We start from the raw sequence: 12,952 nt of genomic DNA, 5'->3' as shown, positions 1-12,952 counted from the left end.
CTTGTTGCTATGACTTGCCTGACAAGCTGATATAAAAAGCAGTGTATCCTTAGCAACAAATTCATCTTACAAGTTTCTTTTTTTTCCCCAATCTTCTTATAAAAATAGGAATATTGATTCGTCCATGGATAAAGCCTGAAATATATCTGCATATTTTTACAAGCACAATGTCCATTTCATAAACGTATCTGCAATATTTACCAACAAGAAGGTGAAGAACATATGGCTCCGCACTGATACATCTACTGTGGCTTCCACAGATGTTACTCATGCAGACGACAAGCTGGAAGGGCACGCTGTACTTGCCCCACATAATAATGGCACTCCGCTAGTATCTGACTCATCGTGGTCTTGTACCAATGTGAAAGGTCTATTGACTTTCAGGAGCAGCTGCAATGTGCCAGGCCCCAGGAGAGAGGAGAAGGTTAATTCACTATCATGTGTTTAATCATTTTAATGCCAATATGATTTTACAACATTTAGATAAAAGCGGTAATCATGTCCGGGTACATGAAATATTGCTGCTGATATCATCTAGTTTATAAAGGTATGACAGACTGGATGATTACACAAGAAGGTTACATTACATATTACATACACTTAAAGGGATCCTGTCATGTCCAGACATATTATTTACTGAAAATATAGACTTACCCTGCAAGTATATAGCGTTTAATTCATAATAGTGTGCTGGGGTGATTCCCTGGCACTTTGGTTGGCAGCTTGCTCTGCACACACAGGCTGTCAATCACAGTGTCAGGGAGTGAGTACAGCACATACACTGTGTGATTGCTGTAATCATACACACTACAACAAATCTAACGATGTGTAGGCGGGGTCACGTCGTAAGTGACGCACATCCGGCATCGTTAGTGACGTAGTAGCGTGTGACAGCTACGTGCGATTGCGATTGAACGTAAAACCGTTCATCGCATACATGTCGTTCATTGGCTAAAAATTGCACGTCGGGTTGTTCAATGTTCCCGAGGCAGCACACATCGCAGTGTGTGACACCCCGGAAACGATGAACAGATCTTACCTGCGGCTCCTGGCCAGCAATGCGGAAAGAAGGAGGTGGGCGGGATGTTTACGTCCCGCTCATCTCCGCCCCTCCGCTTCTATTGGCCGGCTGCCGTGTGACGTCGCTGTGACGCCGAACGTCCCTCCCACTCCAGGAAGTGGTTGTTCGCCGCCCACATCGAGGTCGTATGGAAGGGTAAGTACGTGTGACGGGAAATAATCGTTTGTGCGACACGGTCAACAAATTGAACGTGTCGCACATACGAGATGGGGGCGTGTCACATCGCATATGATATCTTGATGCTAAATTGTAAGGTGTAAAGCAGGCTTAAGACTGGAAGTGAGCAGCTGCAGGGAGAATAGAAATTTACTCCGGTAGTCAAGCAGGCAGGATTTTAACCCTTTTTACCTGCAGATTAAGGGTACCGTCACACTTTAGCGACGCTCCAGTGATCCCACCAGCGATATGACCTGGTCAGGATCGCTGGTGCATCGCTACATGGTCGCTGGTGAGCTGTCAATCAGGCAGATCTCACCAGTGACCAGCCCCAGCCAGCAGCGACGCGTGGCAGCGACGCTGCACTTGGTAACTAAGGTAAATATCGGGTAACAAAGTGCTTGGTTACCCGATATTTACCTTTGTTACCAGCGCACACCGCTTAGCGCTGGCTCCCTGCACTCTTAGCCAGAGTACACATCGGGTTAATAAGCAAAACGCTGTGCTTATTTACCCGATCTGTACTCCAGCTACGTGTGCAGGGAGCAGGGAGCCGTTACTGGCAGCCTGAGAGCGGCGGACGCTAGTAACCAAGGTAAATATCGGGTAACCAAGAAAGGGCTTCCCTTGATTACCCGATATTTACTTTGGTTACAGCTTACCGCAGGATGCCAGACGTCAGCTCCCTGCTCCCTGCACATTCAGATCGTTGCTCTCTCGCTGTCACACACAGCGATGTGTTCTTATCAGCGGGAGAGCAACAATAAAAAAACGAACCAGGGCTGTGTGTAACGTAGCAGGGGCCAGATCGCTGCTCAGTGTCACACACAGCGAGATCGCTAATGAGGTCACTGCTGCGTCACAAAAACTGTGACTCAGCAGCGATCTCGCTAGCATTCTCGCTGTGTGAGAAGTACCCCTAACCCTAGATCTGTACGTAAACAGCATTTCTGGACAAGATAACTTCCCTTAAAGGGAATTTGTCAGCAGGTTTTTGCTATTTAATCTGAGAGCAGCATAATATAAGGCACGACAGCCAAATCCAGGGATCTGTCACTTATTAGGCTGTGTCTTCTAGTTTTAATACAATCAGCATTTAATCAACAGGAGAGTAAAGGTGGTGTCACACATAGCGACGACGACAACGACGTCGCTGCTACGTCACCATTTTCTGTGACGTTGCAGCGACGTCCCATCGCTGTCGCTGTGTGTGACATCTAGCAACGAGCTGGCCCCTGCTGTGAGGTCGTTGCTCGTTGCTGAATGTCCTGCTTAATTTTTTCGTCGTCGCTCTCCCGCTGTGAAGCACACATCACTGTGTGTGACAGCGAGAGATCGACGAAATGAAGCGAGCAGAGAGCAGGAGCCGGCGTCTGGCAGCTGCGGAAAGCTGTAACCAGCGTAAACATCGGGTAACCAAGGGAAGACCTTTCCCTGGTTACCCGATATTTACCTTCGTTACCAGCCTCCGCCGCTCTTGCTGCTAGTGCCGGCTCCTGCTCTGTGCACATGTAGCTGCAGTACACATCGGGTTAATTAACCCGATGTGTACTGTAGCTAGGAGAGCAAGGAGCCAGCGCTAAGCAGTGTGCGCGGCTCCCTGCTCTCTGCACATGTAGCGACGTTATGATCGCTGGTGCGTAGCTGTGTTTGACAGCTAAGCAGCGATCATAACAGAGACTTACAAGGTCGCTGTTACGTCACAGAAAATGGTGACGTAACAGCGATGTCGCTGTCGCTATGTGTGACACCAGCTTAAATCTACAGGACGACATCTCTTGTGCCAGTCAGTCAGGCTAATCTGTGTAACCCTGCCCTCAATACTGATTAGCAGCTTGCTGACAATGCACAGTGAACACAAGAAGTTGCACATCATGGGTGTGGGTAGGTTCAGACAAACAACGATTCTATCAAAACTACACCAAGCAGCATTGCTGGAATCAGCATCTCTTAACTTATATAATGATGCTCTCAGATTATATAGCAAAATCCTGCTGATAAAATACATTTCAGCATTATATGTCTGACTGGCTTTATATTTTTCAAATGGTACAAAACACAGATGTTTGCACCCTCCTTGGAGTGGTTTGATGGCTTCTGTCTTATTTATAACTGTGACGAACATAATTATTACAGTGAAACAAATAAAGCTCACGTGAACTCCATTTCTGCTCCTTTTTGTTACTGTTTGTCAAAGGTTCTTGTGCCCATCTGAAAAGCAGACACAGCCGCAAAGGAGCACAAACCGTTTTAAGATATTCAGATTCAAACCCTTTATGGAAGCCAAAAAAATCACTACTCGACACAGCTCAACAATCTGAGAGCTTGATTATGTAGGGGCTGAGAGCCTGCTTCCAGTGATGTGTCACTTGACTACTTGGTGCATTCTGTTAGAATCAATGTTTTCTCTGCTGTAAATGTAGCACTGGACAGAATGCTGAGCTGGGAATACCCTCACCCACACCACTGATTTTCAGCTTCCTGGCCATACTGTGCATTGTCAGGAAGTTGACAATCAGTGGTGGGGGGCTGGGGTACATGCCACACCTTGTCCTAAAGTAATTATAATTTCCTGCTGATACTGATTGTATTGAATCAATCAAGCAAGTAACCCAGTTAGTGCCACATCCCTAGAATCAGGCTCTCTACTCTACATTATGCTGCTTTCAGATTAAAAAGCACAAACCTGACAGATTCCTGTTAATAAAAAGGCCTCTATGTTTGAGCTATGCGGTGGATTTACGAAATTAAAATACTCATCAGAGCAGCGAGAATGAAGAGCAAAGCTAAATTTAATATCACAAGCAGATCTAGATTTTCCGGCACCTGGGGCAAGAATTCACTTTGGCACCCCTCACCCAACATTCTTAAGCAATTTTCTTAACAATGTAGTCCACTTTTGACTTTCAGGCTCCTATCCCACTATTCACAACAGTTTTGAGCTTGCGACTACCTTCATTTTATAGACAATCATCTTGGGTATCTCAAACACAAATTTGACTTGCAGATATATAGTATATCAAAAGTTCCAAACACTTTTGCTCATCAGTGTAATGTTCAGTTAAAAACTGCAGTTGATGCTTCATTGAGATAAGCAGGAAGAAAAGCTGGTGAGCATATAACCGTAAGCATGAAATTCGCATATGACTGGTCACATGATGACTGCTCGAACAAACAAGCAGCGTTGAATCCTGTCATTCAGTATATTACTCCCTGTTAGGACTAAGCATGCTACAGTGCTTAATTTTATAATTAAAGGGTTGCTGCAGAGTTGTGATGAAAGTCTGCAGTCAATCTAAACACTGTAGGTGACTGCAGACTTCTGAATTAACACAGCGTGCGCACTTTCAGGTTTCTCACGTGCCAGCAGCAAGAGTGGTGTGTGCAATTTGCATACTTCCAGCCACATTCCCTCTACATTGAACCACCATCAGTACATAACTACATTACGAGAGCTACCATTAGTACATGAACACATTACCATAACCACCATCAGTACCAAAACCACCATCAGTACATGAATACATCACCAGGACCACCACTATTACATGAATTCAGCTCCAGAGCCATCATCAGTACATGGTATATCAATTGCAATGTTAGGTCAGCCCCATATACATTTGTATTGCAGGAATCTACAACTCCCAGTATGTGCTTAACAATGGCAAAAAGTTACTTGAAGTTGTTATCAGTCATCATCAGACTGCGGACCATTCAGAAATCACAATATTTATGAGAATTATTCAGTATCTGAAATTAACATTTACATTCAGGTACCTTGTAGATGACATTTTCTCTGAATGGATTTGTTCTCTTTCTTCTCTTCTTCATCTTGTATAGAGGCTATGAAGACTTGTCACATCCACAGCTCGTCTCTGCAGAATTTCATGTTTTCCGGTCACTTGCAGAAAATCCAAACAGGATGCCTTAAAATAGCATGATTCTAATGATCCTGCATAAAAATATCTGCCCTACACAGTGTAGGGCAAATATTTTTATTCAGGAGCATTATAACCACTCTTCTATTTTTAAAAATTGAATAAATAATTTCCACTCATTGTGTTACCAGCACAAATTATGATCAACACACTGTCCCCATTATGCCGTACACGCTGCCTTTTCTTTTAGGCTGCTTTTACACATCCGGTTTCTCCTGTGCGGCTCAATCCGGCCCTTTGCAAAAAAACGCAACCGCTTTTTTTTGCCGCCGGTTGCGGTTTTCTTGCATAGACTTACATTAGTGCCGTATTGTGCCACATGGGCTTGCATTCGGTCTGGTTTTTGCCGCATGCGGCAGATTTAGCCGATGCGGCGACCGGATGGAATGTTGCCTGGCACGTTTTTTTGTCCGGCAAAAAAAAAAACCGCATCGGGCCGCATCCGGCCGATGCAGCGCGATTTGCAATGCATGCCTATGGATGTCGCATGCGGCGTCCTGCGGCAAACACCACTACCGGCCGCCGCATGCAGTTTTTCCACTGCGCATGCTTAGTAGCCTGCCGCAAGCGGCAAAAAACCGGACGGGCCGCATGTCAAAAACTTATGCAAAGGATGCGGTATTGTCGCCGCATCCGTTGCATAGGTTTTAGAGCCGGATTGGCCGGCTCTGCTAAAACCGGAGGTGTGAAAGCAGCCTTACATACAGGGTCCTCTTCTTACTGCCCTTTCTTTTATGTGCAGGGCTCCCTCTTCCCACTGTCTTCACACACTGTGTCCCCTCCTATACTGTCCAGTCTCTATACTGTGCCCCCTCATCACACTTCCCCTCTTTGGCATATTGTCACCTTGTTGTGCTCTCACACGGTACCCCCATGCTATCCCCACACTATACCGCTCCCCTTACACTACCCAGTCTCTATTCTGTGGCCCCCTCACACTACCTGTTCTCATACTATTCCCCTCAATAGTCTCATTATGCATTCACCACTCCCTTCACAAACTACTGTATATCCTCACACATCCCTCCCCCGATCACCATACTGTCTCCACAAAAAGAAAGAGTATCCGCTCACCTGTAGCCGAAGGAGACCACTACATCCAGGACTTGCGCAGGGAAAAAGAAGCTGGCAATCTTGTAGATAGAAAAATCCGGAATTCCAGCAACAAAGTCCAGGAAATTGAATTTAAAAACTTACAGAAATTTATTGAAACATATTAAAAAGTCCAAGCATGGTTCAGAGCGTGACAGACTAAGAACTACCCTGTTCGAAACGTGTCCTCTCGGTCACGCTCTGAACCATACTTGGACTTTATAATATGTTTCAATAAATTTCTATACGTTTTTAAATTCAATTTCCTGGACCTTGTTGCTGGAATTCCGGATTTTTCTGTCTCCTCACCAACTCCCCTGTGTCACTCTCCATATGGTCTCCTCATACAACCCTACTCCTCAGTGTTTATGCATCCATTCCTCCCTTTCTCTTCATACAGTTTCCTGTTACATCCTTCCCGCTCCCCATTCTGTGACAGCACCCATTCCACCGCCCCACAGCACTTATCATAGGGTGTACTAACATATTCTTCCCATACTTTCTCCTTATATTCCCCCTGCCCACACCACAATTACAATAAATCTCTGGTTTCTTCAGCTCACCTTACCACACCAAGATTCTTGGTGACTATGTAGTGCCAAAGAGTGACGACAGCAGCATTATTAGAAGATCTGATCCTGCTGCTGATGTCACCCTAATCTGGAAGTGCCGCTGATCAGGGCTTCAATAGTACTTGTGCCTGAAAGACGCATGTACAATTGATTGGTGGGAGCTTGCATATTATGGCCCAATCCCAATAAGGATGGTGGCAAAGCACCTCGGACCGCTGCATCATGTGGCCCAATGTTGTCCCCCTGCCAGCTTCGTGTGGGGCAAATGCCCCTCCTGCTCTCTCTACATATGCCCCTGTGTAGTATTACAAGGTGGCCATTCCCATTATCAAACACATGGACAATCAAAGCTGGAGCGGACGCAGACAGAAAAGGGCCCCTTTACAAGAACAGTCCTTTGAAGTCCAATACATCATAATGCCCAATTCCACCTGCTTTAAAGGTAAAAGTGGACCGCTTATCTCTTGAGCCCTGCTGCTGCCCCAGATTGTATTAATGTCTAGTCTTATGCAAGATCCACAAAAATAATAGCACAATTATCTTAGCGGCTTTCCACATTGGTTAAAGCAAAATTACGTTCGAAAAATACATATGGCCAAAAGTTAATTTTACAAGTCATCCCTTTAAGGAAAGAACACTTCCAATAATGCCCAAGAGGCTATAAATGCAAACTCATTCTTTTCAAGTGTTCATTCACTACAACAGAGGGCACTGTCTGGGAGAAATTGCCTATAAAATGCTGTAAACAATGATTCTTAAATGTAAAAATACAATCTTAATAATACACCCGGAGGCGCATTGCCATAAGGCATTTTCATCAAAAAACTAGCAACAAGCTTTCAATATGCAGCTATTACATTAAGTTGCAATACATGCTCGTTGAATAATTTTACAATGCAGTCGATGATTTATGATATGTTTCTGGAACTCGTGTAGTAATACATGCATGATTAAATCTCACCACCATTCCAAATGTTACAGCAAAACGACTGGAGATATGAAACTAGAATTGTGCTTTTATTAGTAGAACTAAATACAAACAGGAAAACAACTAGATTTACATAATCAAATCTTTGCATTAAGAAAAATATGAAAAATTAATTTTAAACGACATATACGCAATGGTAGAGTGGGTTTATATGGCATCTCGGAGACTTTACCTGTATGGGCAGCGTTCTGTGTAGTTTCAATGCCCCCTTCTGGTGGAATCTGGTAAAACATGCAGTGCAGTAATCCTCTCCACACTCCAAACACATCTTTGGTGAAAAGCATTGAATAGAACAAAAACAAATTACTGTATTGACCACAGATTCTAGGAATTCTGCACATGTGTTAAATTATACAATGAGCTCGAGCTAATCAGCAAAAAACATCAAGAAATCTCTGCCCCAAATGCTTTAGACAATGAGCACGATTCTCCGACAGGCAAAACAAGGAAAAGCGATGTCACTGTCAGCCTGCGTGAGTAATATTGCACTAAGGGAGGGCCTACTGAAATAATGGTGTTACATGCTTCTGCTTATTCGTCATCATAGGACATCTAACACTGCATATTGGCACAAATCTGTGCCGGGATTTGATGCCTTGTGTAGACTATTGTATTAGTTATATAAAAGTAACGTTATTAAGTAAATTAATTTATCTTCAGTTTCCTAATCATTGCTAGAGAAGAGCAAATCAATTGGCCATCTTTGAAGCTTGAAGTTGGTGAATTGTGTCTCGAAATCATCTAATCCATTTGCCCATATTTACGATTATCAAGTTGATCCAAGAAATGGAAATGCCGAAGCTGCCCTATCCAATTAATTACTGAGAAATGATTGGCAAACTAATGTTTTTTTGGAGTGAAGGTCGAACAATACAGATAGCTACAGATAGATAAATGCTCTTTATTCTTGACTTTCCAATGGATTTTACTGAGATTCCTCTGGCACAAAATGCCATCAGAAAAGAGCAGAATAGAGTAGGGTACCCTAAAAAATGAAGAGGTAACTGGAACATATGGGTTACATCATCATTGTCACCACTGGGACAGTATAGGCCACTTTACACACAGCGACATCACTAGCAATGTCCTGGTGAAAGCACCCGCCCCAGTCGGTTGTGCGTCAAGGGCAAATCGCTGCCCGTGGTGCACAACATCACTAACACCCATCACACTATACTTACCGCTGCCTAGCGACGTCGCTGTGGCTGGCAAACCGCCTCCTTTCTAAGGGGCCGGTTCGAGCGGCATCACAGCAGCGTCCCTAAGCGACCGCCCAATAGAAGCAGAGGGGCAGAGATGAGCGGCCGTAACATCCCGCCCGCCTCCTTCCTTCCTCAATGCCGGCAGCCGCAGGTACGATGTTGTTCCTCATTCCTGCGGTGTCACACATAGCGATGTGTGCTGCCACAGGAACGACGAACAATATCGTACCTGCAGCAGCAACGTTGAGGTTAGAACGATCAACGATATGGTGAGTATTTTTGATAGTTAACGGTCGTTCCTGCGTTTCACACGCAACAACGTCGCTAACGAGGTCGGATGTGCGTCAGGAATTCCGTGACCCCAACGACATCTCATTAGCAATGTTGTTGCGTGTAAAGTGGCCTTTAGTCTTTGGGAGGAAATCTACACAAACACATGGAGAACATACATCTCCTTGCAGATGTTGTCATAGGTGGGACTTGAACCCAGGACCTACCACCGTGCTGCCTGCTTACAATGCACAGCACACAGATGGCATTACTGTCCTTCATTTTCATGGACACTTTGGGGACAGGTCATCATTTGATGTTTTTCTTTTTAGGTCACTTTTCTGTTTTATTTTTGTGCTCTTCTTTGCCATCCTTTGAGCTAAACTGGGGCAGAAGGTTTAATGAATTTAGAGCTCAATCAAAAAAACAGTCTTTAAATTTTAATTTAAAAAATTTGTGACTTTATAGGATAAAAAGTCGAATAAATCACAAATGGCACAATAACAAATGTAGACGTTTTTCAAAAAGTCACAGATAAGATAAGTAAAGCAAAAACATCTGGAAACCCTTCACCGCACACACAAAGGCGAATATAAAAAATAAGTTGAAAATATATAACAAAGACTTTAAAAAAAAAAGTGCAGTTGTAAAAATGAATATGGTGCAAAGAAAAAAGGTGCAAAGGCTAAAAACTAGACAAAAAACAGATGCAAATACAATAATTGTGCACATAGGCTACCATGGGTGATTTTGATGTGTGACTAGAATCAAAAACGGACATATCTGCATGACTCGTGAGCAGTAAAAAACACAGACATGTGGATGGCACTACATACTAAACACACGGACAGAACTCACATGTGAAAAATAAAGTTTGAATAAGGTCTTAGGCATGACAATTTGGGTCAGTAGTTTTGCTGCTGACCGTACTGGAATTTTCTATGTTTCCACTATACACTGATTAGGTATGATCTGTAGTGAAGATTCATGGCATTTAAAAATCATTTTTCTATGTACAATTTCTCTGCTACATGAGTTTAGCATTTTCAAAACCATTGTCACAGTTATGTCTCTGTTTTTTTGGATAGTAGTGACAGTTTCAGGACTAGTCAGTCACTCATTACCATCTAAGACTCTATATTTAAACATAATTTCATTTCTTTGGTGCATAAGGAGATATTAATTTTTGTTGCCAGAAGCTCCTTGCAAAGCATTATAGCTGTAGCTACTTTGTAGCCACATCCCTGTTGGTTTAAGTAGCGGTAATTCCCAGCAATCACTGCTGAAAATACAAATGCTTTGTACTCTGGCCACCTTGGTGGAAGGTCCTGTTGAGGAGTGTTCCTGAAGTCAGACTTTATCATTTTTTGTTGCTGTTTTCCCCTGTTTGTCCTACCTTTTCTTGTGACGTATTAGTGCACCGGTGGGGCTAGCATTCTTCAACTGTCAGCACACTAGGCAGGGAACAGGTTCCTGTTCAGAGACAGTTGATGAGACTCTATAGAGACTGGCTAGGAGATCAGGGACAGCTGCAGGTTAGTGCAGGAGGTGTCTCATCTACCCCTCTCACTAGCGCTCATTCACATGATGTGCCATGCATATTATGCATATTAGTAGGTGTGAATTCCATACATGGGATATATATCAAGCGGGGACTTGACATGTGTTGCTGTGTGTGGAGAGGTGGTCATAATTCCCAATCATTAATATGGGAAGTCCAACCACCTCTCCTTTGACAGCAGCAAACTTAGGGCCCGGCTCTGGAAATAAATGCAGGTTTCCTTGTTGGGACCTTCATCTGCAATATATTTATTGATATGCCACAAGTGTGAAAGATAGGAATACCCTTTAACGCTAGCATGATCAGTGCTGGAAGAATACATCATGACTCTGTCATGTTTCTTTAACTCATTTGTAATCCCTTTTTTATCCCTGAAGCCATAGAACAGACACATAGGACCATGAATGTATAAAGAATGCACTTAATATGGGACTGCACTTTCAGCCTTTAATCTTCATGATCAAGACATCTTCTTAACACAGAGTCACACACAATTCCTTATTTGATACTTAGGAAACTGCAATTTTCAACCAGGATGAAAACAAAAGGACAAAAAGGTCAGATCCTCGGGGCCAACGATCCATTAGAAATCAGGCATAAGACGGAGAGGTTTAGAAAAAAAGTTAAACGTAAATCAACTTCTATAGGAGTTTCTGACAGTAGAAATAGTTTAACCTAAAACTAAAGGCACTGTCTCATGAAGACTTATTCTCATCCGTTACTACGGATCAAACTCGGCATTTCAGGATTATGGGGATCCATCAAAGACAGATGCAAACTGGAGGGAAAAAGGATAAAACACAGAAGACAACCTGTCTGTAGTTGACAAAGGTAAAGAAGGAAACAAATGTGAGGATGCAGCCAAAAATTGGGTGTCTCTAAGGAGATGACCCCTCTATTGTCATCAGATTGCTCAGGATTATTAGGAGTTTGAAGGAAAACAGTCTCCTAATTTGTTCTGGGAGCGAATGGGACCTGATTATTGTGGATCATGTCTGGACTGCATAGTCATGAAGAAAGGTGAAGAGTCTGAAGTAAAGCGGCCTCCTAATGATATCTGCATGAGGTGCCGGCTTCTGGTCTGGTCATGACTTTGCAGATTTTCTTGCACCTTTATACCTTTATGCATATTAGGTCACTTGCATTGTTTACATTGCATTTTTGAGGGCGTATTTTTATATACGTTTTTATCTTATTTTTAACACTGCTGCTTTTGTCTCTTTTTAGTGTAATGTTTTAAATAAAACTTTATTTTTGATACTTCTTTTATTTGGCTTTGACAAAACGTTATTGATACAATCATGTGCAGATTACATGTGTTTTACTATTAACGCATAGGCGTTTTTTACTTGCGGATTGTTCGCATCCAATGAATTCAAACACTGCAGGTCAGTTTACGCTCCATAAAAAAGGACAGGAAATCCCATCCTCCACTTTACTGGAGCTATCAGATGCTGCGTTATTAGCTCAGTGAAAATACTGAATGTCTAAAACTCAAGCTAGAAACGTAAAGGGGTATTCTCATCTCCAAGATCCTCTCCCAATATGTAATAGGTGTAATAATAATAATCTTAATAAATACCTCCAATTAGAAATGTAGTATAGTTTTTCTGATTCACTATGTCGCTTACCTCATGTGCAGGGCATTGCAGAACCGTAGGTATCCATGCCTACGACCACGAGAAACTAACTAACTGTGACTATATGCGTGGTCGTAACCATGGATACCTAAAGTCCTACAATGCCCTGAACATGAGGTAAGCGACAGTGAATCAGAAGAACTATACTACATTTCTTATTGGAGGTATTTGCTAATATTATTACACCTACTACATATAGGGAGGGATAGGATCTTGGAGAAAGGAATATCACTTTAACCTTAGGCGATGTGCACATGTTGAGTATGGTGAATTTTTTACCTCAATATTTATAGCCAAAACCAGGAGTGGGACACTCAGAAGAAAAGTATAATAGAAACACGGGCATCACTTCTCACAAATGCTGAGGTAAAAAAAAAAAATCACCAACTACTCAAGGTGTGCACATGGTCTATATACTTTTTGGATTATCAAACGCTGGACACTGACTACAT

At 42.9% G+C, this 12,952-nt stretch overlaps 1 protein-coding gene across 6 annotated transcripts in view; it reads right to left on the bottom strand.

The window, feature by feature from the left end:
* The window catches only part of ZBBX (zinc finger B-box domain containing), a 341,437-nt gene that overhangs the window by 212,158 nt on the left and 116,327 nt on the right, over positions 1–12,952 (bottom strand). For all 6 annotated transcript variants that reach the window (XM_075338565.1, XM_075338563.1, XM_075338568.1 and 3 more), the window contains one exon: positions 8,000–8,095. In XM_075338565.1, the coding sequence (XP_075194680.1) occupies positions 8,000–8,095 (96 nt within the window). The remainder of the gene's footprint in view (positions 1–7,999; positions 8,096–12,952) is intronic.

This window comes from Anomaloglossus baeobatrachus, chromosome 3, assembly GCF_048569485.1.
Source record: "Anomaloglossus baeobatrachus isolate aAnoBae1 chromosome 3, aAnoBae1.hap1, whole genome shotgun sequence".
Classification (NCBI taxonomy): Eukaryota; Metazoa; Chordata; class Amphibia; order Anura; family Aromobatidae; genus Anomaloglossus; species Anomaloglossus baeobatrachus.
The sequence above is the reverse complement of the archived record's forward strand: the minus strand, read 5'-3'. Positions and strand labels throughout refer to the sequence as shown.